This window comes from Lepeophtheirus salmonis, chromosome 3, assembly GCF_016086655.4.
Source record: "Lepeophtheirus salmonis chromosome 3, UVic_Lsal_1.4, whole genome shotgun sequence".
Classification (NCBI taxonomy): domain Eukaryota; kingdom Metazoa; phylum Arthropoda; class Copepoda; order Siphonostomatoida; family Caligidae; genus Lepeophtheirus; species Lepeophtheirus salmonis.
In genome coordinates, this window is record NC_052133.2 from 43,325,933 (window position 1) to 43,350,436 (window position 24,504).

Sequence of the window (24,504 nt, forward strand, 5' to 3'; positions counted from 1 at the left end):
TAAAATAAGAGGACGTTTTAAATTGTTTGTTCCGAAAATATAATTAATAAAAGAACATAAATTTGCATTTTATTCATTAGCTTCTGTATCAAGATTAACATCTGCAGCAAATCTTTATTTTTAATGATAGAATTTATTATGTTCAATGCAAAATCCTGATTCAATTGGCATCTCCCATCGTAAAGAATATTCAAACTTTTTAACTACTTCAGTAGCACCATCACAAAAAAATTTAAATTGCTTTATTAAAATATTTGACAACACGTTAAAAACATGACAAAAGTCCCAAATTGTTTTAAGGAAATGCCAGGTGGTTTTTTTAAATTTGGCATATAAAAAATTCTGTCAAAATTGTCAAAGAGACCTATTCCATTTCAATGAAAAATCTTAAGTCAAATTTTGGGGATCATTAATCCCAACTGAATCTTTATCTAAAATATTAATATAATGAATGGTATAATTAATGACTACATGGACTTAAACTAGTTTTCATCAAAGGAAATAGTTGCATCCGTGGGGATAAGGATAAGAGAAACTTTCATCAGTAGTATTTTGCATCTTTTTTGTCGTTGTAGTAATATATTTAATGACAGTTGATTCATTTTCCTCTTGAGTTCCGACTGGTGTCTTCAATGCCTAAAATAGTTGTTTTAGATGAAAACAAGATATAATAATGAAAAATCTGAGGGGTTATTCAGTAATAAGTTATTCTTCTGTAATAACGAAAATGGAAGATTTTTGACACTGAATGGACTCAAGCAATTCCACGGTCTAGTTGAAACCAAGTTGACATCAACAGGACTAATTTGACTAAATTCATTTCAATCCCTCTAACTATGAAGTTTACTGATCTCAGGGAACATACGAGGCGGAAAAATTTTTTCTACCGTCGACTCATCAAGAAGGACTGAAATTAATAATGCGATACCATCCAATTTTTCAGGTTTGAATATAAACTACAGGTGGGCTAGAAAATCGCATATGTGATTTTTTTCCTGATATCCAGTTCAATAGTTTTAAAGCTAAAAAGTCTTATCGATGGAATTTCATTTACCTTTTGATTTATATATTATATATTTTTGTGACAAAGCGTCATGTTTTACGCCCTTGCAAATTGAACCTACGTCCATTCAGTTTTTTGAAATGAAAGATGCGTGGTTATAAGCCATTTTATGCTTGAGCACCGGCTATTTTATCATCCGAAAACCAATTGATCTGCAGACTAAATCACTATGAGGGAAACATATGATTGAAATGATCCATCATTATGTTCCATTGACTTATTGATAATAAATTTGGAAAATATCGATAGCAGCTTAAATTCCATCGTTACTTTTTTAGTGAGCAGATTAATTTTGTTTTTCAAAAGAGAACATAAAAATTTTAGTCTTCCCAAAGCACGTTCTTGGTAAATAGGTTGTTAATTTAATTCATAATAAATGTAACGCTTTTAATTTTCAGCAATGGCTCTTATTTAGACAAAAATGCCATCAACATCTTTGTACAAACTCATATAGAATTTGATTAATCTATTCAATTTTAAAAAGCTCTCAAGCTGCTTTTCAGTCGATAACAGGACTTAGTCATCAAACCGTCAAATATGTGGAACAAAGTCAATAATCGTTACTTTTTTAACCATTATTATGGATGAAATAATTGGGTAAGCTGCAAGAAATTCAAGGCACTTCAATACCAAATTTATAGCTTTTTCATTTCAGGCCAAAAGTTTTTGAGTATACAGGAGGGGAATTTGACGGCATTGAACAAGGAGGGGATACAACAACCCAGACTTTAGCTTGTGTGATGATCAAGAGCTTAAGTAACAAATATGAAGACACTATTGCAATGGTACCTTTGACAAAATTAGATTGTAAAATTATGAGAAGATTATTACTAAGTTGTAAAAGTAATTCAGGAAACAGAAAATTCTACACTCAAGAGCTTTGCAACAGCACATTTGATATGGATATAGTCAACCCTTGTAATAGTGAAAAAAAGTTATTTTGCTATCTGATTCAGAGCATATACAACAACTTATTGGGAAGAAAGTTTTTAAAATGCCCTTCGTTTTATGGTGAAGAAATTATTGCTGAATTTATCCATTTAAAAAAGTTCGAGTTTCATCTAGAGGAAACAAAACCTCGACCTGTGAAGTATGCACACAAATTGAATGACAAAGTTCTTAACCATAACCCGATTGAAAAAAAAAAATAAATGTCAACCTAGCAGATGCCTTCTTCCATGAGAGTACCATTTATGGTCTTGAATTTTATGCAAAGAATGGTTACCCTGAATTCCAAACAACAGCAAACTTTGTTAAGCTTATTAGGCGCTGGTGGAATTTATTCAACTACATGCCTTTGAAAAAGAAAGATCCCAATCGTGAACCAATAACACCATTTAATTTTGAACTAAAGAATTCTTTGCAAAAAAATTATTAATTGTTTGGAGAATTTTCGAACTAACTCATCAAAAGAAATTTGTTTTAGTGCTGAGACATTTTTAACATGAATCCAAACAACTTCTGCTATGATGCACTTGACTCAATATTTAATTTTCAATAAAATTTTAGTCATGTTTTAACTGGACAAATTCAGTCAGGCCCATTGGAACGAAAGTTTGGTTTCTATCGATATAGTAGTGGATGCAACTATTACACGAGTGTGAGGCAGTTCCTCTAAACAGAAAAATATGTACGATTATCTTCACTTCACTTCAAGTTTAGCAAAATGAGATTGGTCATTTAATAAGTGAAGAGGACAACTCATGAATGTAACCTATTTTTCAATGCTATCTCTGTTTGACGAAATCAATAACCACACCCTTGAATAACATAAGGATTTTATCAGAAATATCTCGAGAGGATCTATTTATATTGATTCAGGAAGCCTGAAAATTTTATGTATCTATTTTTCAATGTATTGAAATAAAAGTACTTTTAAATCATTTCAACCAACGAAATTTCTTTGTTGAAAGTTTCATTCAGCACTTAAAAAAGAAGTCTAGTTTTTTTGTTTTTTTTGGCCGACAATGTGAGAATGGTCATCCGTTCAAAAATATTTGAGGCATGGTTTATTTAAGTTATTTAATATCATGAGCAAAATTAATATAACATAATTCATGAAAACGAAAGAGACATGCAAAAAGGGAAATAAAAATAATTTCGGATAAGGTAAAGAAGTTGAGATCTGAGAAAAAATGAGTTCGATGAAATATATATATTTATTTTATAATAACTGATTGTATGACTTATTATTTCTTAATAAGTCTCAGAATTTAAGTGCATAGCTTGAGGTCTATATATCTAGTATTTTTCATATTTGTAACTAATTTATATTTTATTTTACTAAAATGTTGATAAAATTAATGATATTCAGACTTATTTATACTCATCCTAGCTTTAGGAGTGGTCCCCCCCCCCTAATGTACAAGATATTTTTTATAGTTATTGTAGTTATATAGTGTGTATCAAGGTTAATAGAAATAACCTTGGTGTGTATATATGGTAGTCGTAGTCATTGGATAATGATAAACCATCACTGTCTGTAAATGCACGGAACTAATGTGCATAAAATCTTCACGCAACGCCGTCGAGAGGGGGTAAAAAAACAGAAAAATATAGACAAGAGATCCAGAAATGCAGATTTTCCAGTCCTAGATCCAACGTCTTCCAAATATTTGGGTTACAACCACATATATAGGAAAATAAGTTTGGATTATTAAAGTACATACGTGGAGAAGTATTTGTTGAGACTATTCTGATCTTATGAAAAGGATGACAAAATCACGACAAAATAAAATACAAATGACCAAGAAATTTATTAATAATATAAGAAGGTTGAATGAAAAATACTTTAGAGATTAGATACTTCTAGATCATTGTCATGTATAGTTTATGATTTTAAATTATCTGAAATAACAATATTTGAACTTGTAGCAGCAAAACATATATTTATATATCTTCTCGTGGAAAAAAATAATAATTAATTAGATACTGTTTTCAAAATTGCAATTTGGTATTGCTTTTAATATATCTATGATATTTTTATCATTCTATGATTAATAAATTTCACATAATAGCAGAAAAAAATTATTGGCTTTGGGATTTATATAATTTCTATAAAATATGGAATACAGTATTATTTTGAACCGGATTGAGACTTCTTTCAAAAATAATATTCTCAGGTATACCATAAAATAATCAAAAATCATCATTAAGGACATCAGGCAATTTCTATATAAGCATAAATAAGCACAATCTGAACTAACAATATTTAAAATAATATTGTTCCTAGATCATTGAGGGCAACCTTATTTAACAATAAAAGCTTGTAGTATATAAGTCATTTTAAAGCAGGTTTGCCATTGAACAATAGGTGGAGTAACAGTTCAGAAGGAGGTAAAATAGCTATACTATTATTGAATTTGTGTATATTTTAAATGTTACTAATTGTTGTTTCTCACAAATGACTCGTCATACGATTGGGAATTCAGTGAAGATTTTAACTAATGTATGTTATTACTTAGCATTTGATGATTCAGAGGCGAAGATCAAAATGTTTACACAAACTCAACTGTAAATTTTCAAGCAGATCCTGTTTGACGTCTCATTTGAAAATCTTCTTTACAAATTTTTTTATGTGTTTATTTTTTAATGTTTCAATGGATACCAATTATGTTTTATTTTTTCCAATTTCAGAATATATGTGTTATAATTTTAAACCTTTGATTTTCTAAAAATAAGATATCTATTTTGGTCATCAAATACATATATCAAAGTAAGTATGAATGATTAGGAAATGTTATTAATTAAATTAATACCTAGATTTAAATATTTTCATTTTATATAAGAGGAATGATCTTTTTTGGTTCTAACCAAATGGTATCTTATTCTGTTTTCCCATGGTCCATTGACTTAAAACTAGTCTACAAGAATTATGAACTTCTTGAGGTGCCTATGATTGATCTTGATTTTCCATTGGCATTTTTAAAATAGACCAAGTTAGCTTTCTGAGTTGAAGAATTTATAAATTATATCATTCCTCTGATCCAAGGTTAATAGAAATAAAAGGTTATACCCAAGGATAGCTATAGACTGGGATACACGCCGATTTTTAACCTGTTCAAGTGTAGTACCAAAAACAAAAAAGAGATTAATAAAGTCAATAGTGCTGAAATATCATCAAAAATATATGAATAACCAAATGTTATATGTTTGAGCAGTATTTTTTTATATATTTATTCCCTTAGATTGAGACCTTTTAATAATACAACGTAAGGTGTCATTCTGCATAATCAATGATAAAAAAAATGAATAACAAATATTAATCTTAATGAAAATGTGGAATGTATTCAAATAATACATAAAATATTCAAATAAAGTTCTTTTTCGGAAGACACAGATGATAATTTAGCAGCTGTTCATCGTTGATATGATGTTGATTCTTTTTTCCGCTTCAAAATAATCATTTCTTGAACTTACAAAGTTCCTGATATTGACATTGAAAACTTTGCAGGGAATCTTCCTCAATAAATCCTGGTACTAGTAACCAGATTAATATTTTTTTTATTTTAGCAGTCAGAATACACTTTCATCGCCATTAATTCTTTGGATCATCGTACAATTGAAAATATTAGTAGCAGATGAAGAGTTGAACAACTTTTTGATTTAATCTCGGATCTTCAAATGCTACTTAGGAAGTTGTTTATGTAGCAAATTGACAAAAGAGCACATTAGAAGGGGTAATAAGTCCTCCTCTATTAATAAACTAAATTAAACTGTTTTATCAGCTTCTTCTTCGGTGGTAGCTTGAATATTATTGACATCGAAGGAATAATTATTATTAACTAAAAAATCTTCGAACATCTTTAGTAAAAAATATTGAAATTATTTTGCCATCATTTTTTGGGGAAGGAAGACATTTATGAAACCATATTGTTTCTGTAAAACATCTTCAAAAACTGGTAGAGTTAGAAAAAGTTCAGGAATTGAAAATTGTTCCAAAGCTTTCTGAAAGTGTCATAAACCCCAGCCACTTTTCAAAAATGAATGTTGCTGATGCAATAACTTTTTCCCCCATGCAACAAGTGAGGGCCTGACATATTCGACAATCCAGGAGTCTGATGGGTCAATCTTATTAATGGCAGAATTTATTGATCTGATTCGTTCCTGGTTCGAACTCATGACCTTTCAATCACCGATGATGGCTTTAAGTCATACAAATCTTGACAAATATAATAAAGCTATTCAGACTTTAAAAAAGGTAATCGAAGTCATTCGTCAATGTCATGTAGGGGAAAAAGATTTTTGGAAGCCATGGCAAACTGGTATCATTTTGTCCACAACTTCCATCCTTCTGTTGCACAAGGAACTCGTTGATGAAGGATTTTCATTCCTTTTAACTGGAAGATTTACTCAAGATGACGTGGAAAATATATTCAGCATTATTAGGTACAAGAACCCAACTCCAACATCATTGTAGGCTCAAAACAATCTAAGAGTAATTGCTTTAAGTCAGTTCATGAAGGAAAAGTGATATTCCAATTATCAATATGGTGATGGCAAATATCTAATCGATTTCTTAGATGATTTAAAAGAAGGAAGGAATAAACCTGACGAACCGGATAATCCATCTTTTCTTCAAGAACTAACTCCTCAGCTAAAAGAAGATACTGTGTTGTCTGAACAACAAACTTATGTTTTATATTATATTACAGGCTATATTTTAAACCAAATTAAGATATATCAGTTTGTTTATTCGGATTGTCACAGTTTTGTTATTTTGGATACTAATGATGGTGGCCTAATGATCAAAGCTCCTTCTAAAAAATTATACCGGCCAATCTTTATGCCGCTGTATCAAGGAAATCTTTGAAAGTATATTCATTGCAGCCGAGAAGCGATTTCGCAACTTTATTAAAACTAAAAAAATTAATGATTTAAAAAATATAACAAAAATCCTGCAAGATATAATTGAAAAATAAATAACAAATATATCCCTACCCGATTGTCATAATATTAAGACTAAAATTATTAAAAATATTGCCAAGTTCGCGTTAATATGTTTGCAAAACTTTATCGAAAGAGACGAACAGAGTAAGGAGGAACAATGTACGGGCTAGCAGAAGTGCAAGTATTCATGAAATTGTGCAACACATTTCTTGATAATTGGCCATATTTGATTATATGTATACTTTATATTTATTTAAAAAAGAAAAAATTCTTTAATATAGATAATTAAAAAATATTAACAACTATTTTATAAAAAATCATGAGAGAATAACAATTAATATCAGTCGGTGCAATAGCTGTAGATGACCTTATTTCTTTCTTTTATATTTTTGTTGTTGATTTTTTGTTTGTCCTCTCTTTTCCTTAAGTCCTTTATTAACAGCCAACAAAAAAATCCTGATGACATCATCATATCTAATTTGCAAAACATGCAAACAATTTCGGCATTGTTGTCCTAGATTCGAAATTACGTAAGAAAAAGCTACTAAGACTTTGTGTGAACAAAACAGTAGCGGTGGAACATAGGGGCTATTGCCTCGCCCACTTTTCCAGAATTTTTATATTTATCACAATAAAAAAAATTCATATTGTCTAAAAAAGTTTATATGTCATAATTTTCTAGAAAAAAAATATCAATTTCTGGCTTTAAAAAAAATAATAATAAAAATTCCTTTTGTCTAAAAATTTTTATCGATAATAATTTTTGTTTAAATTTAAATAAACAAAAATATATGACAAATTTAGCATTCGTAAAAAAAAAAACTTTTCAGTCAAAATTGTTAAAAAGTCCCCCCCCAAAAAAATCATGTAATTCACTTAAAAATATATTCCTGGTGTAAAATATTTGTGATATTGGATTATATAAATTATCAATATATATAATTAATTATGAAACAAAGTCGAGGTAATTTAGCTAGAGAAGTAATTCATATAAGAGTCTTTTAGCTAATGTGAAGTTGTTGGAAAAGAACCGTTTCATCACTAATCCTAACAAAATATAAATATTTATTATTTTGATTCACGTTTACCTCAAAATAAACATTAACTGTTAGAAGCGTGGCCGATCACACTCTTGATTCTTCAAGAATCGTTGTACAATGTTAGAATATGAAGGATGTTACCAATTAAGAACAAGGTTGGTTCTTTCCACACTCAGTGGCAGATCTGTTCGTATCCGAAATATTCGTTCTGATGAAGACGCGCCGGGTCTCAAGGAATTTGAGGCTAATTTAATACGTCTTTTCGACAAACTCACAAATGGATCCAAGTTTGAAGTGAATGAGACAGGAACGGCTCTGACATATCGACCCGGACTCCTAACCGGAGGGAAAATTGTTCACGACACATGTGCGGAGCGTGGAGTTGGATATTACTTGGAGCCATTACTTATGTTGGGGATATTTTGTAAAAATCCTTTAGAACTTACTCTGAGGGGTGTGACCAATCATCCCTCAGATCCCTCTCCTGACTTATTAAGGTCATATTAATTGGCTACCTACGCAATCATTATTAATAATTCATATGTTTTATATTTGTAGGTCATCCGCGCTTCCCGTCCTTAAAAAATTCCTTCTCATTGATCACGGAATCGAAATCAAAGTTGAGAAACGAGGAGCATATCCCAAAGGAGGAGGTCAAGTTCTCTTTAAATTACCCATTCGCAAAAAACTTAAATCCATACAATTCACGGATCAAGGGAAAATAAAAAGAATACGAGGCGTTGCATGGGCGACTCGCGTCTCTCCAGCAGTCTCCAACAGATTGGTTGAATCTGCGAAAAGTATTTGTTTAAAATTCATTCCAGATGTGTATATTAATACGGATCACCTAACGGGGAACAAGTCCGGCTCTTCTCCCGGCTTTGGTATTGTATTACAAGCTGAAACTAATACGGGAACTATTCTTACTGCTGAAGTGACGTCCAGTGCTGGTGAAGATAATAAGCCCACTGTGCCTGAAGATTTGGGCATTGAAGGTGCTCATGCTCTGCTCGAAGAAATTTTTCGAGGTGGATGTGTGGATTCTACTAGTCAAACATTGGCGTTATTACTCATGAGTTTGAGTCAGCGAGACGTCTCTAAAATTGTTACTGGGCCTCTCTCAGACTATACAGTGCATTTTTTGAGGCATTTAAGAGACTTTTTTCAAATGACATTCAAATTAGAAACTTTTGAAGATGAGGAAAGTGAGGATTTAAAAATGGGAGCTGACAAAGTTGTACTGACTTGTGTTGGAACTGGATTCTCAAATATTGCCAAAAGGACTACATAATAATTAAGTTTATAATTACATATTCTTAAATGCATCGTCTCATGAGGAGTTTCGTTTCTTACTTAAGAATAATTTTCTAGGCAATTGTTATCTTTATCCAAGGAACTATAATATATGACGTATGATTCTAAATCTACATTTTTAATGATTTTTGTTTCTATCTCCTTATCAAGCTCCTCGTTTTTCGAATCATGTTGGTCCTTACTATCATGGCAATCGAACTATATACTTACAATAATTGTAATATGTAATTTATTTGAAGATGTCTTGTAAAATTTGATAACTATCTAAATACAATGATTGCCTCATAACACTTCTTAATTTAATTCATTGAAAGATAACGCTAGATTTTGATTAAATATTACTCATATTCTGTTAAAAATGTAATGAATATTTACAATAATAGATTAATTGCCGCTGTTAAAGTTTCATTAGTTCTTTTAATGTCTTAATCTGGTCTAATTACATTGCTATATCTTTATATATAAGTAATTTTATTACTCTATTTAATATGATCAATTTAAACTTATGGAGAAGGAGGGTAATTATAATCAGGCAAATAAGTGGAGCTTACAATGAAAATTAATTATGTATTCCTGTACTACTAGGATGCTTGAGCAATTTTTATTGCTTTTACAAAGTAATAAATGGATTCCGTTGATTTATTATTGAATATTAGTTGGGAGTGACGTCAGTAGGTGTCGCTGTATTAGAAAAGATAAAATTATGAGAAGCAAGTACGTACGTATTTGCTGTTTTGACAGTTCTTTAGTTTTTGATTGCTCCGTACATACTATTTAAGTCAATGGGAATTCAAGTAAATTTTTGAGTGATAAAGGATGTCATCATATATGGTCTGGGCAGCGGAGATATCCACGGGCGTCTCCGTAATGACGGTTTTAGTCATGGCTGCTCTCACCGTGTTGTTTTTAACAAAATGCCTACGACAGGATCTTTTGTATGACTCTGGAACTGCTCTTACGCGCGTTGATTACAATCCTCCATTAAATCTTTTAAATAAATTATCTTTGCCTCTAAATTTGAGCTTAAATTCTCATTCTGATAAAAGGCTAGTTTAATATTCAAAGATATGTTTTTTGGGGGGTTTTAATGGAATTTAATGATAAAATAATTGAAACGTTGGAGCAATTTTTACTTTCAAAATCAATTTTTTAAATTACATATTTATTTTTTTGTACAATTAAATTTATAAAGTATCATTAAATTAAATGATTGACCATTCATTGTTGGGAAACATGTTATGGATCGAGAACTCTTTAAGTATTAAACTAGTTGTAATTCTTCGCTTAAACCCAGAATGAAATTTAAACTAGAGTTCAAGGACTCATACACCCTTGACAATGCGGAATTGGGATTTTATTGGAGAGTACCTATCGCTACATTTCATCATGTGCTTCGAGCTCCTAAAGATTGGCTTATAAGAACATTTTCCGATAGTTCAACGCGCTCTTTATTATTTGGTGAATCCATACACAACTTCAGCTCAAGCTTTGATAAGACTGATGATAGTTCTATTTTTTCCATATCTGAGGATTGTACAACCTGGGATAAGGAAGAGCCTTTACCACGGAATTATTACCCTTTGATTGTCGTTATTTCACTTTCGAATAATGCATATATTCATGTCGTTCACATCCAAGATGATGTTTTACAAATCCCTAGTCGTATTTTAAATTTTTATATAAAGTTTTGGGACGGAAGATCCGTTGATATGCGTCCTCTATTCAGTCAAGATAATGGAGAATGTGTTGTTTGTCAAGAAAATCCCATTACTCGAGCATTTCTACCTTGTCGACACGCATGTAGCTGCTCTGATTGCTTTAAAAGAATCAAAAATAAATGTCCCATGTGTCGAACATTTATTCATTCGTATTTTCTCGTTGGGGACGAAGCAAGCCAAAGTCAAAAATAGTGATTGAAAATCGTATAGATTACGAACATAATATTATGTATATTCATTTTTTGTATAATTGTTAAGGAATTAATTATGGTCAATGTTCATGTTTAAGTACTTTAATTCATTCGTTTAGATATAATTTAGTCTCTATTTTCTTTATTTCATTTAGTTAAGGCTTTGAATTTTAGGGATCCTAATATTGTCTTTGACTCACAATCAAGAAGGAAAAAAAGTGGTCCAAATTATGAAGAATAATTTCTTGTTAATACGTATTAGAATTATAAATTTTATTCTTCTCTTTTTTTACACTACTTACAAAAGAATATTTGATATTAGTGAATTATTCGTAGATCCGTTTACAAACTTGATTATTAACTTAATTATACTAAGAAAGCAATTGTATTTTTCAATGAATCATAACGATCTAAAATATATACTTTCTTAATTTAACGTGAAAGTAAATAGAGTTAACGCGCCAAAAGCCAATTAATTTATTTCAAATTCTATATTTAATTATATGCAAATATTAATTCTTATAAAACCAAAAATTGATCATTAATCTTTCACAAACCATTTTGTTTTTTTTATTTGCATAAGATAAAAAAATCATAAATAAAAAACAGCTCTAAGAGATCATAGACATAAAAGGTATTCTTTATAATAACCACTCAATTGTATTAATCTTGTGTGAAAACAACAGTAATTCCCATTTCGAAGATGCAATAACAATTCCCAAGGCATTATAAAAAAGCAAATTCCAGAAAGAGAAAAACAACAACATTTATTTGGCATTGCTTATTCAGGATTCATATTTAGCGAGAGTAACAAGATCGCAATTGTTAAATATATAATTAAACAATATCAGAATACTCTAAAAATTAAGCGTTGAAAATGAACAGATTATAAAATAAAACAAAATTGAAAAAAATAAGCCCATTTGGTCATGAATCATACAGTCTGTCGAGGGCATATTTAATACGTTTGACATAGTAATATTTAATCTATTTGAGACCATTTGAACATTCCTACAAAAATATAAAAAAATTATAGGCAATCGCAGAAGTTTAATTAAATATCATAAAAAATATAAATAGATGAAGTGATTTAGTATCAAAATCAACATAAAAAAATCATTTATTATCCCAATTCATGAGCTCATCTAATAGAGCATCCAGGAGAGGATTTCCACCCAGACGATGAACTTCAGTTCGAGCTTTACTATCAAGATCTTTTAAAACATTCTTCGTGTACTCAAAGGACCCACATTGTTCTAATAAGTGAATACAGTGTTTTTTGATAGAATCTTCTGTGGTGCGCTTGCGAAGAATATTTATTATTTGATTATCCTCTTCATTGGTCCTGGAAAAAAAAAAGGCGAGGATTTGGATTTTAAAAAATTATACTAATTTTTAATACTTTATGGCATGCACAAAAAGGAAACTGAATTTTCCTTCAGTCAAATCCTCAGCGAAGCCCTTGGAGAAATGATACTCGCTCATCACCAAACCAGCATAATCATCACGTACTTGAAAATAAAGACCAAGTAGATCGACTAGTTCCAGATAATTGCTTTTACTTTCTGAAAAAAGTTGCATGAGTCTAACTCCAAGTGCAAATAACCCTCCAGTTTTCCGGATACTCATTTTACGATACTCTTCCTCTGTAGGACACTGATAGCTATCCCTCCAATAAATTTCCATGCCTTGCCCACGATGAAGTTCTATAAGCTGTTCAGAGAATATCTTAGAAGCTAAAGGATGATTAAGCTCGATAACTCTTTCCAATGCAATAAACATTGCATAATTTGCACAATTTATAGTACGAGGTTCACCATATATTTTATGAGATGTCGGGATACCTTAAGCAGAATAAAAATATGAACTCAAATAAAAGTATGAACACAGCCAATTACAACCTCTTCGAAGAATTCCATTATCTTCAATATCATCTAGAAGAAGACTCGCGTTATGAAGGATTTGAATAATCTCGATAATTTTATTTAGTTTGTCGGTGGGAATATTCAGCCATTTGTTGAATGCCGTAAGCATTTTTTTCCTTATATTCTTACCCTTTGCTTGGAGTAAATATGTATAAGGCTCTAACAAGAGTTTATCTTCCTTTTCATCACAGTCTTTGCTAAATGGAATGTTAGAGTGTTGGAGGTTCATCTAAAATATAAATCAAACAAATTAAATTTTTGTCTTATTTTCACAACAGACTGTAATTCAGATCATATTCAAGTGTAATTTTCACAAATCATACAAGTAATAATATTTAAACCATATAAATGAATAGATATTTTGTATCTTTTGAAGATAATATTTAAGTTAATTACTAAAGTATTAAATTCAACGAGAGTCAGTGAAGATAATAAGTTTGAATTATAATAACCATCATTTTGCTTTATTTTCTGAGTCCAATCATATTTCTAACAGTAGAAGCTACTCCAAAAACGGCATCTGGAATATTACAAATCCCAGAAGTAACACTTTCTACTTTTTCAATGTCTTGTATACGCCTTTCTAAAAACATCCATGTATCGAAATAATCAGGTGATGTATCATTTATCATGGCCATTTCTGTTGACTTATATAATAAACCAAGAGATAACCTTTTAGAATACCAGTTAAAGTCCACTGATTTATCCCCCATAACGTTACAGAAAATATCCATAAGATCAAGACTATAATGAAAAGATTTACATGGCGACTCCACAGTCATTATAGCAAGAGCTTCAGACCACCTGGTTGCATAAGGGATATTCATTCGAAGACGAGTCTCGATACTTCTTTTTAAAAAGGACTGAGTATCTGTTCTTATATTATTTTTGACATTTAATCTCATAACTTTTTCGATTTTGTTGTTTGATTGCTCAACGTGATGGTGAATAAGTTCAATTCCGGGATTTTGAATAATTCCAGACATAGTAGAAGGATATCCTAGTTCTTGAATACCGGCATGTACGGATTCATAGCTCCAACCTAGTTTAGGAACATGATTTAGACTCGCATCAAGTATTTTATATCTCATTTCTTCATCTGCATCGTCAACATTTTGAGCATTACTAGTATTTGTATTGGCAAATTTGGTTTCATTAACATCTTTATGACAAAATCGAAATCTGGAAGAAGGTCCAATTAAAGAGCGAAAAAAACGAGGATTACGAATCATTACGAGTCAGTTTCTGTAAAAAATAACATAATTTAAATGTTAAATAGGTAAAATAAGTAATGGTCTGGAGGTGACTGAAGTAAGACATTTTTTATGTATATTCATTATACTTTTAAGTAAGTTCAAATTTATTTAAAAGTCTGTCTATGGCTTTTGAAACTTGTTTTCGAGTGAAAGAGACGTCCCATAGTGAACAAAATACGACATGAGCATGAGACACCAGCTTTTTATTTGTCAATTGCGAATCAATACGACGACCCGCTTCTTCTTCCGTTTTCCCATCTCTTTGTACAATACGCTTTACTGCTTCACTTCTGGGTACCATAGAAACCCATATTTGAGAGCAAATATGATGCCAATTAGCAGATATCAAAACTGCAGCATCTAATATCACGACCTTGAAAAAAATAAAATATGAAAGATAAATGATTCAATAGACCAAATATTATTAAAATATATCATTAAGAGAGCTAATTAATTACCTTTTTCCCTTGCTCCTTAAATTTTTTGATATTTTCGGCTGTTTGTTCAAGAATGTATGGCCAAACGATCCTCTCAAGCTTTTCTTTATTAGAAGGATCTTTGAATACTTTAGAACCCAAAATCTGTCGATCAATTTCCCGAGTTTCCTTATTCACAACATCTTCTCCAAATGCATCTATAACTTCGTGGTAGCACTTAGTTCCCTTCAAATAGGCCAAATGGCCAAGCTTGTCGCAATCCACAACACCAACCATATCACTATATTCTTCCTTCAAAAAATTTGCAATACTTGTCTTCCCAGAGGCACTTCCTCCAGTTAAGCCAATTATATATGGCTCGCTTATACCAGGAGATGTTGGCTTAATTTCTTCTCCTAACAATCTCATTCTCGCAGAAGAGGAGGATACCTTATCTTCCTCGTATATTTCATGTATAGGATCCTCTAAAATCGAAATGATAGCAATATCCATTTCGTTCAACTTTGAATCCTTTCTTATTTCATTTATTTTGAGGCAGCCCTTCTCAGTTTCTTGACTAGCAATGATTAGCTCAAAATCTGGATTCGTTATAGACGGTCCAAATGGATCGTTGATCTCAATTATGTCATATTTTAAAAAAGTGTCTTGATCTCTCACAAAGTCAGAAACATTTTTTATCCTGACATGGAGAGGCTGAATAAGTTCGCTTAAAATTTTTGATTGAGTCATTATATCGCCGGTAACGCCAATAGTAAGAGTTTTCTTTGTTCTCAAAATTGCTTCAGACAGTAAAATTTTATGACCAGAATGTAGACGATCAAACGTGCCCCCTAATACGACATGTTCGTACAATTTATCGTATTTCAATTTACTATCTATATTAAATTTGGAAATACATTAACTTTTCTACAAGTATGTACTTTTTTCTAAAAAAAAATCATAATAATTTAGGTAAAAGATTGTTCCTTAAGTACTTATAGTTAAATAAAAATGATAACTTTAATTTTTGAAATGAAAAAGTCAGTAAAAAAGTTAATGCATTCCCTTGTAAACCAGAATGAGCACTGCTCTGATCCTCATTCACAGTCTCTTCCATATCCTTAGTTAAGATAATTCTATTAATATTTTGATTTTCAGGAATTCCATTCATATAGCCATGAACAACTCTACCAAAAGATGATTTTTCAAAAAACACATTTTTGACAGGATGAGCTAACTTTAAGTGTATGGGATTAAGGTTAGGCTTTATTCCATTTAGAAGAACACGGACGTCCAAGTTTGGAGAAACAGTTATTGTATGTGAATATATTCGGCGTATAACACTGGCATAATCCGACATTTGAATAGGCAATCGTTTTGGGGGCCACGTGTTGACTCCTGGAAGAAGATGAACGTAAAGAAGGCCCTCAGAATGCCTCAACAACTCTGGAAGTGAGGCTTTATAACGTGTCAATATTTGTTGAAATGGACTCGTTAAAACGAAAATACCATTAGAGCACATGCTGAAAAATGAATTTAGGCAAGTTATTAACTAATAATATAGCTACACAATACTTTATTTACAATTACAAATTAAATTATATTTTCTAAATAAGTAAATCACTTCCTCGAAATATTTATATGTAAATTTATAAATTTACACTTAGCCATTATGTAATTCAAATTAATAATTGAAAATACAACGCGATGAAAGATCATACCGTCACACCAAACTCTTTTCAAATTACATTCAAATCATTAGATCCATTACTAGGATAACAAACATAAATTCCATACTAAGATTGATAATAAAAGTTCTTAATATAATTCTGGCCACCAAGATGGGATTTCGGCTCTACAAACAAGCCCATTACATTCAAATTTGGGAGATTCCAACACATCTTTGATTCGTACAAGCCCTAATGCTCTTCCAGACGGAGATATTTCTGAGCGCAATTTTCCAACACTTTTTCCATTTGTGTTCTTTAGAGGCGAATCCAATGCAACACCATCAGAGCATTGCTTATCAAACAATAAAGGCATAATCCTTTTTCTAATTACACCAGTATGATGTGTTCTTGCCGTTAGCTCTTGTCCAACATAGCAGCCTTTATTGAAGGATATTGCCTCTCCTGGAAGTATATCACCATTATATTCCAGCGGAAAACACATTCCAGGAGGTATTTCATTCCTTCCTTCGGCCCAACCATGCTGTAAGCGCATCTCATTGTATATTTCGGCATCTTCTTCACGTGAATCGTTGTCAAGGTGGTTTAAAAGTCCTCTAAATAAATGTATATTTGTATTTTCTGTTCTAGGATCTTGGATAAGTAACTCCTCTGGTTTTGAACTAACAAAAACGCCTAGTGAATGATCCACATTAAGTTCTACTTTTTTACGGAGGCGATGCTGTTTAAAGTGTTTTAGTGCGAGCTCAGTTGTGGAGTCAGAGTCCAGATCCAATGCATAAGAATTCGAATTATCCTTAAAAAATGAAAATCCCTCATTTCAGACAATATATGTAGTGTGTCAACATAAAAATAATCTTGAACAAAACAAAGAAAATCCCAATTTATTTTTCTACTTTAAATATGGGGCAACTGGAGTAATATGGGCTCCTAGGTAATATAATACACTCTAATATACACTTTACTATTTATTCTAGAGTTACTTTCGTTTGATATGTGACATTAAATGACATCTTTAAGCCATATTGCATGCAAGGTAATCGTGCCCCCCCCATGTGAAGAATGTATGTATTTATTATTAAACAATTTTTCACATATTTTTTAATTTTTTCAATGACTTTCTAATAGTGGATTAAATTTGTTGTAAACACAAGGATAAAATAGTAAATATAGAATACAATGTGGAAGCTGATGTGTTACTAAGCATTAATTTCTAAGATTATACATTTTTAGCAACATAATAATATATATGAAATTCCTCTGTGGAGTAGTGTGTATGGAACACACTAATTGGGGTAATATGGTCCATGACTTTGTGGATGTTTCTGATATTGTCATAAGGTCATCCAGTCCTGGGACAACTCTGGTGATCTGTATTACCATGAGCTTTCTGTAAAATGGGCCTATTACTGGTTTTCCAAAAAGGGTTCTAATTTTATTGTTGTGTGTTGGAGATAAGTAGCATAATTTTTAATCCACGACATGAAGGTGCATCTACTCTGAAGGTTCTAGCTACATGACTATGATAGATTAAAAAATATAGGAGCTTTGTAAAAGTGTCTCATATTACCTAAGTTACCACTACATACAGCCAAATATTTCATATATATATTTGAGTCAATTATAGGCTTTGTATTCCAATTTATGAGATGAAGTAAGATATGCAAGAATTTTAGCAATAGTTTATAATCTTTAATTGATTTGACTTATATTGGCCCTGATATCTCCCTTTTCAACCATAAAATATATCAATTTCTCATTTTTTCATTGTCATGAGGAATTTAGCCTACTTTAAGTGTAGTTTGCGGGTCAAACCAAGGGCGAATAAAACTAATTTGATGATGGAAACTGACGATAATTCGTTCAAGAATACATTTAAAAGAGAAAATCTCAGTTTTTTTTCTTCATAAATATGTACATACAACTCAATAATTCCAGGGCATGTTTAAGTCAATTATAGGCTTTGTATTCAAATTTCTGGGAGGGGTTAAGATACACAAGAATTTTAGCAATAGTTGTGAACCTATATTTGACTTAAGAAACTTGAATTGTGCCCGATGTGGCCCTTTTCAACAATAAGATCAATCAATTTGTAATAGAAATTGAGGATAATTCGTCGTTGAAGAATACAAATGTAATTCACACTCAATTTTGAGAAATATCCTTTTAGTTTGGTTTTATGTTGACGGGCTATTGGTTCATAGAATATATTACATCAAAGTTGGTTTAATTATAATTAAAAACACATGGAAAGAATAGGAGGGAGTTTTTACTCTTTGAGAATCAAGTTTAGAAAATTAAAAATCCCATCTTACGTCGTCGCCTCGGGAAGATCCTTGAAGAGAATGAAAGAAAAAATCAAACAAGATTCGGCCTCTCACATCCAACGCATAGCCGTAGGCTGAAGTCTTCTTTAAAATATTGGGAGTGACAAGCCCTTGCAAAAGATTTAGACTATCTGGGCCCTTGAGTCGTAAAACGCTGCGATACCTCAAGGCTATTTTCTTCGACAACATGATCAACTACAAAATTATTCTTTCATTCAATAGAAATGATGATGACGTCATTTCAACTGTTGCGGAACTCATAGCCCTCCCTCTTTACAGCTGTGTTTTTTATAAATATATATTATGTAAATTATGTTATATCTTTCATTATCATTATGATTAATTTAGCGTATTTCGGATACGTGTAATAATATTATATAAGTATTTGTTCTATTCATGTTTAAAACATCCACTTATGAAAATATTTAGACAGGATATATTATTATTAATGTGTTATCAGTTATCACTTATCTCGCTGGGTTAAAATGATCAGTATTTATTACCAATGCGTACTCCTATTGTATTTGATATTTGTAGTGAAGGAACATATAATTTTGTTCTAATAATTTGTAATATTATTACAGTATATAAATATTGACGGATAATATCAATTGAAAATAGATAAAAATATTTTTTATCATAACAGGAATATAATTTTTCTTGCAATGCTGAAATATTTTTCTCCAATTTATAGTCGTAGGGAAGGCTGAGCAGAGTTGCAGCCCTTTGGCTCAATTACTCTAAGCTGGGATAACTATAACTCGCCAAATTTTAAAACAATACCCCTACATATATTTTCAATTGTTGAAATCTAATTAAAGGCCATTCTGGTAATATTTTTTCCAAACTGTAAGGGTATTAAATGGATAAGGAGTCGAGTGTCAGAGATATTGTTTGAGAGATACAAAGTTACATTAAGGGTAAATCATTTTCGTCTGATCTATATCAAGGTTAATAGAAATACATTTACCTTGATCTATATTAGCCTGTCTAATATAGATGAAGCCCCCCATCAAAAAATTATTAATTTTACCATTATAAAAATAGCAAGCATGCTTTATAAATGCAGAAATACGAAGACTCCTTTACCAATTCCCATGATTTAATAAAATTAAAAAATGTAATTTATAAATGTATAAGTAAGAAAAATTAAACAAGAATAAAGTTGTGCCTAGGTAAAAAAAGGCATTTGAATGCGAATCATCAAATGCTGCAACTGTTGCCGTAGCCAAGGACGGTTGTACTGCTTAACAAATATCGCATTTGAAACAATATTATTTTAGATGAATAAATAACTAAACTTTTTGTCTTCTATTTGAATCATTAAATTTCAATGTATAATATTAGATTACGATATAATAAGATTTGTATTATTATTTATGCTCAGTATTATATATTGGATAAATGTAAACTCAAAAAACTCTTCAGGAAAAAAGACATGATTGATGTCAAGTGTAATTATTGTAAAATAATAAAGAAAAATATACAAGTGACCTAATTAATTATGAGTGACTCAAGACTGCAGTTCCTTCTAGTTCTAACACGGTCCGGTCCAGTTCAGTACAGCATATCAGTCTCTAAAATAGGGGGGTAGCCCAACTTTTTACATGACAATAGTATTTTAGTTAGAACTCCCCCTGGTTCCTCAAGAATTACTTTTTCACCCATGAATGTGTATTTTTTATTACTATTTTCAAAGTAATAAGTTGCGAATTTCATGATTATTTATGATTTTATACTTAAAGCAGTAGTTATGTAACATTTTAAACTAATAAAATACAGTTTCGAGGTCATATAAAAGGTAAAAGTTCACAAACAAGTTCAACTTCTTCTAAATTTTGATTTTTTAAATTTTGGCCGGAAAGAAGAAAATTTTTTCTATAAAGTGCTTCAAAGATGTTCATGCATCCCAAAAGTAAAGCTAAAATTGAATTTGATTTTAACACTCTTTCCTACTAAACACTTATTAAGTTCGGTTCTTGGTGACGTCAAAAACTTTTTTTCTTTTTTTTTTGTCAGTTCTACTATTGACAATCCGAAGGACCGACTGTATTAAGTATATACAACACAAGCTGCCAGTGACCCCTCCCCAATCTTGGGGTTCATCTTAGGTTATTGGGTTTTAGTTTATAAAATCTTCAGGTTTTCGTATATAATTAGTTAATAAAGAACAGTTACTATGTTATTTTAATAGAAATATATTTTATTTACTTATTTGATTCAAGCGTATATAGTGGATACAATCACATTTGAAACCCTTTCAAATGTGTTTGTTTTAAAACGTTTTGAACACGTTTAAACATTCAATGAAACGTTTTCAATCTATAATGAGGTTATTGCCACAGTGCTGCCACATGTTTTAGATTTCCAGAAATGATACTACTGTCAGCACTTTGTTCGTTATTCATCTGCTGAAACTAATAAATATAATCTAACTAACAAATTGTTCATACTAAGCTTATGCAATAATTAATCCTCATCAATATGACTGATGAAAACAGACTTTGCCTATGAAAAGAAAGTTGTTTATGCAATGTTGCAATGGTTAATTGTACTTGAATTTAAAGATTGGCCATTTCAATATAAAAAACTATTCTGATTCTAATTTTTCTAAGTGTTGTGGTTTTGTTCTAAAAGAAGCAAATATATTCACTTTTATGATACATAAAAATTTTGTGCAATATAAAAAGTAGTCTAAATATGTATAGCTCAATTTATAGCCCAAAAATATCCCGAAAACTAACAAACTGCAAAGAGTGAAGTATCACTATCACTCTGCATATTTTGCTGAATACAATAATATTCCAGTAGTTAGTATAAGTGTAAAAAAATTGAAAAAGACTGCAGCCCTATCAGTGCGGTTCTAATAAAATATGTCAGCCCTAAGACCGGTACTTATTGCGTTCTTTTTGGAAACTTCATCAGCTGAAATGACGTAGATAGTAACTACGTCATTTCAATAATTTAAGTTTAATCATAATCTGTTTTTATAGACAATATATCTTATGTTTACAATAGGCTCGTCGTTACCTTTATTGTATCACCCAACCTTTCCTCCAAAGAAACAGAAAAAAGGCCCGAAATCATCTGGTAGTTAGCCAAACTTTCTTCATATGAATAATAAAATGGCCAATATATAGAATATTATATAAACGACAAAGTATCAACAAGAAATTGTATTCCTATTCTTTTGGAAACAGAGCATAAGTACGGAATAGCTTATAACTTTGTGTAATTATCGAAAAGAATACATTTTGAAATAGCCCTGACTTATCAAGTGAGATGAGGGAATCGACAGCTCACAACAAAAGACATTGGGTACTTTGCTGTCAGCTTTCGATTCCCTCACCTCGCTTGACATGTTATGACTGGGACAGTCCATGTAAATCCGATGTGTTTTTTAGTTGGCCCGATAGTTTATAATTGGTAGTATAAAGCAAGGTTGATAGAAATACAATCTTAGACCATCATATAATTGGGCTTGCTAGAATTTTCAATTTGATGTATCGTACCGTCTCCAAAGCAAGATAGGCAGATTTTGACAAAAAATGCAACCACTCATAGTCTATGAGGTCTCTATTGTTAGAATGTTCAATTTTATGTATGGTACCGCTTGTTGGATAAGAAACACAGATTTTGAGAAAACATGCAACCCCTCATACACTATGACGTCCATTTTTAAAAGCGTGGTGGAAGTCAAACATCAGTCATACAGGCGTTATAACCTTGTATTTCTATTAACCTTGGCATAAAGAATGAATTTTATTTCCTTAGCAGTTGTCATTATTATTTAATTCCTTAGTAGTAAACGTCCTTTCCTATCTAGATTCAATTATATTCAAACCCTGTTTGAACGTTCGTGTGTGCTCATAAAAGACGGAGCATAAATCAGAGGATTTGTTGCAGAGGTATAATTGTAAGTCCTTGTTGGACTCAAAGTAGAATTAGGGATCGAAATCAAATTGATAGTAGCAAATTTTGTTATTTATATCCTTTTTTTCTCCCTCTCTTGTCACAGCTGATCTAATGAAACGTCATGAGCATGATTCTTTCTCCCCTCTAAAACATTCTTCAAATTGTTAGGGTTGCCATGTTAATATTCGGTTTCTTTTTTTAACATGCCCATTCCACACTGGATTTTCACCTTTGGCTGGGACATATAAAATATGTCATTATAAACATTGGGTTATGGCTATTTCATAATTTATTATTTTTAATAAATACACAAAGTAATAAACCTTTTTATACTTATGCTCCGTTTCCAATAAGGACAGGAATAAATTTCTTGTTGATCCCTCTGGGCTTATATAATATACAGGGTGCAGCTTTACAATTAAGAATTTTCAAGACCAGGACCTTTTTATTTCTTCAATTAGTAGAGATATTTAAAAATCCATTTATATACAAACGTAGGGATCCTCCATGAACCTAATCATTAAATCCAACCACCCTCAACCACGGACTCCAACCTGGTGCAGAACCTGCTGCACGCCTTGATCAGGTGATCTTTATTCATATTGTTCACATCCTCAATAACGGAGGCTCTCAGGGAAGCCAAATTGTTGTGAGCACACTTGTTGGACTCCCTCTCTAAGACACCCAACACGAAATAGTCCAAAGGTTAACAGTCTGGGGAGCCACATTTCCTTAGACCAGAACATCTCCAAATTGTCCGAAAGCCAATTTTGTAGGTAGATCGATCTACCTTCTTCCTTACTGGTGTTCCCATCCCTCCAGACTCCTTGAACTCCTTTACGACTTTGTACATGGTAGCAGATGACAACTTGAGAAAGTCGAGGATCTCTTTGGGCACACAGCCTGTACGGAGGGCGACAATGATCGCTGCACGACGGGGGTACTCGGAGGACATTTTCAACGTTTTGTTAACAAAACTTATACAAAATTGTCTACTGAATCTGATAAACTAGTTTTTAAAGCTGTAAGACTAAGGGTTCCCAAAAAACCGGTTTAAAAAAATCTTAATTGTAAAACCGTACCCTGTATATTACTGTAAAAAAATACAGAAGGGGGGGACTGATTAGGACATCAGTCCTAGAACCGATCCAAAACTAGTTAGTTGGAAGATTCAATGTCGAATGGCTCTGATGAAGGAAAATCTCTGGTCGATTGTTAACGAAAATAAGCAAGCACCTACTGTTGTGTAATACTTGACGAAGTATAAAATCAGAGAGGATAAGGGACTGGCAATTCTTGTTCAGGCTAACAAGAATTGCCAGTCCCTTATCCTCTCTGATTTTATACTTTGTCAAGTATTCTACCACTTTGTGGAGAATCGTTTCCAAATAGTAAAATAACGAATATTAATATTCTTGTAGGCATGCAAGGTTGATAGAAATACAAGGTTATACCATAATGCTTTTCCTACAATGTTTGACTTCCACGACGCTCTTTAATAGTGACATCAAAGAGTATAACCGTTACCTAGAGTAGCTATATATTGCCTTCCTTGACTATTACTGTTAGAGTACTGCGGTTATACTCTATGACGTCATATCTTTCTGTCTTGCCCAGCAGTCAGTTCAGTACATCAAATTGAAAATTCTGGGATACCTGATTACATGATGGTATAAAATTGTATTTCTATTAACATTGGTAGACGGTTTTTTAAAAATCTTGGTCTATATAGCGATACATTTGGGCTTTTGTGGAAACTTTC

General features: G+C 31.5%; 6 protein-coding genes and 2 long non-coding RNA genes across 8 annotated transcripts; 3 read left to right on the forward strand and 5 right to left on the reverse strand.

The window, feature by feature from the left end:
• Positions 1–1,629: 1,629 nt before the first annotated feature.
• On the forward strand, positions 1,630–1,912 carry LOC121115154 (uncharacterized). The gene is made up of 2 exons (XR_011779434.1): positions 1,630–1,660; positions 1,719–1,912. It is a non-coding gene; the product is annotated as an uncharacterized lncRNA (long non-coding RNA).
• A 5,906-nt stretch (positions 1,913–7,818) lies between these two features.
• On the reverse strand, positions 7,819–8,193 carry LOC139905012 (uncharacterized). The gene is made up of 2 exons (XR_011779435.1): positions 8,059–8,193; positions 7,819–7,999 (listed from the first exon to the last, which is right to left on the reverse strand). It is a non-coding gene; the product is annotated as an uncharacterized lncRNA (long non-coding RNA).
• Rtc1 (RNA terminal phosphate cyclase 1) lies at positions 8,025–9,594 on the forward strand. Its single transcript, XM_040709340.2, has 2 exons — positions 8,025–8,489; positions 8,551–9,594. Exons 1-2 carry the CDS (start codon positions 8,110–8,112, stop codon positions 9,281–9,283), a joined length of 1,113 nt encoding a protein of 370 aa, XP_040565274.1. The 5' UTR covers positions 8,025–8,109; the 3' UTR covers positions 9,284–9,594.
• A 412-nt stretch (positions 9,595–10,006) lies between these two features.
• Positions 10,007–11,340, forward strand: LOC121115158 (cell growth regulator with RING finger domain protein 1). The gene is made up of 2 exons (XM_040709342.2): positions 10,007–10,352; positions 10,601–11,340. The coding sequence occupies exons 1-2, from the start codon at positions 10,123–10,125 to the stop codon at positions 11,214–11,216; spliced, it is 846 nt and encodes a 281-aa protein (XP_040565276.1). The 5' UTR covers positions 10,007–10,122; the 3' UTR covers positions 11,217–11,340.
• Positions 11,341–11,965: 625 nt separating this feature from the next.
• qm (geranylgeranyl pyrophosphate synthase quemao) lies at positions 11,966–13,369 on the reverse strand. Its single transcript, XM_040709341.1, has 3 exons — positions 13,117–13,369; positions 12,618–13,059; positions 11,966–12,560 (listed from the first exon to the last, which is right to left on the reverse strand). Exons 1-3 carry the CDS (start codon positions 13,367–13,369, stop codon positions 12,332–12,334), a joined length of 924 nt encoding a protein of 307 aa, XP_040565275.1. The 3' UTR covers positions 11,966–12,331.
• Positions 13,369–14,372, reverse strand: Coq9 (ubiquinone biosynthesis protein COQ9, mitochondrial). The gene has a single exon (XM_040709343.1). It carries the CDS (start codon positions 14,370–14,372, stop codon positions 13,605–13,607), a length of 768 nt encoding a protein of 255 aa, XP_040565277.1. The 3' UTR covers positions 13,369–13,604.
• Ppat-Dpck (Bifunctional Phosphopantetheine adenylyltransferase - Dephospho-CoA kinase) lies at positions 13,369–19,040 on the reverse strand. Its single transcript, XM_040709339.2, has 4 exons — positions 18,816–19,040; positions 15,887–16,335; positions 14,855–15,708; positions 13,369–14,769 (listed from the first exon to the last, which is right to left on the reverse strand). Exons 2-4 carry the CDS (start codon positions 16,332–16,334, stop codon positions 14,485–14,487), a joined length of 1,587 nt encoding a protein of 528 aa, XP_040565273.1. The 5' UTR covers position 16,335; positions 18,816–19,040; the 3' UTR covers positions 13,369–14,484.
• On the reverse strand, positions 16,631–23,697 carry LOC121115375 (putative transferase CAF17 homolog, mitochondrial). Its single transcript, XM_040709595.1, has 2 exons — positions 23,545–23,697; positions 16,631–17,296 (listed from the first exon to the last, which is right to left on the reverse strand). The coding sequence occupies exons 1-2, from the start codon at positions 23,695–23,697 to the stop codon at positions 16,631–16,633; spliced, it is 819 nt and encodes a 272-aa protein (XP_040565529.1).
• Between the last annotated feature and the right edge of the window lie 807 nt (positions 23,698–24,504).

Coding starts and splice junctions, on each gene's coding strand:
- Rtc1 (XM_040709340.2), top strand. CDS start 8,110: ATGTTAGAATATGAAGGATGTTACCAATTAAGAACAAGGTTGGTTCTT. Junction 8,490..8,550: donor CCCTCTCCTGACTTATTAAG/GTCATATTAATT, acceptor TTATATTTGTAG/GTCATCCGCGCTTCCCGTCC.
- LOC121115158 (XM_040709342.2), top strand. CDS start 10,123: ATGTCATCATATATGGTCTGGGCAGCGGAGATATCCACGGGCGTCTCC. Junction 10,353..10,600: donor AATTCTCATTCTGATAAAAG/GCTAGTTTAATA, acceptor GCTTAAACCCAG/AATGAAATTTAAACTAGAGT.
- qm (XM_040709341.1), bottom strand. CDS start 13,369: ATGAACCTCCAACACTCTAACATTCCATTTAGCAAAGACTGTGATGAA. Junction 13,060..13,116: donor TAATGGAATTCTTCGAAGAG/GTTGTAATTGGC, acceptor ATTCTGCTTAAG/GTATCCCGACATCTCATAAA. Junction 12,561..12,617: donor CTTTTTGTGCATGCCATAAA/GTATTAAAAATT, acceptor TTTTTTTTCCAG/GACCAATGAAGAGGATAATC.
- Coq9 (XM_040709343.1), bottom strand. CDS start 14,372: ATGATTCGTAATCCTCGTTTTTTTCGCTCTTTAATTGGACCTTCTTCC.
- Ppat-Dpck (XM_040709339.2), bottom strand. CDS start 16,334: ATGTGCTCTAATGGTATTTTCGTTTTAACGAGTCCATTTCAACAAATA. Junction 15,709..15,886: donor TCAGAGCAGTGCTCATTCTG/GTTTACAAGGGA, acceptor AATTTAATATAG/ATAGTAAATTGAAATACGAT. Junction 14,770..14,854: donor TTAAGGAGCAAGGGAAAAAG/GTAATTAATTAG, acceptor ATTTTTTTCAAG/GTCGTGATATTAGATGCTGC.
- LOC121115375 (XM_040709595.1), bottom strand. CDS start 23,697: ATGTCCTCCGAGTACCCCCGTCGTGCAGCGATCATTGTCGCCCTCCGT. Junction 17,297..23,544: donor CTGGAGGGATGGGAACACCA/GTAAGGAAGAAG, acceptor TCATTTTTTAAG/GATAATTCGAATTCTTATGC.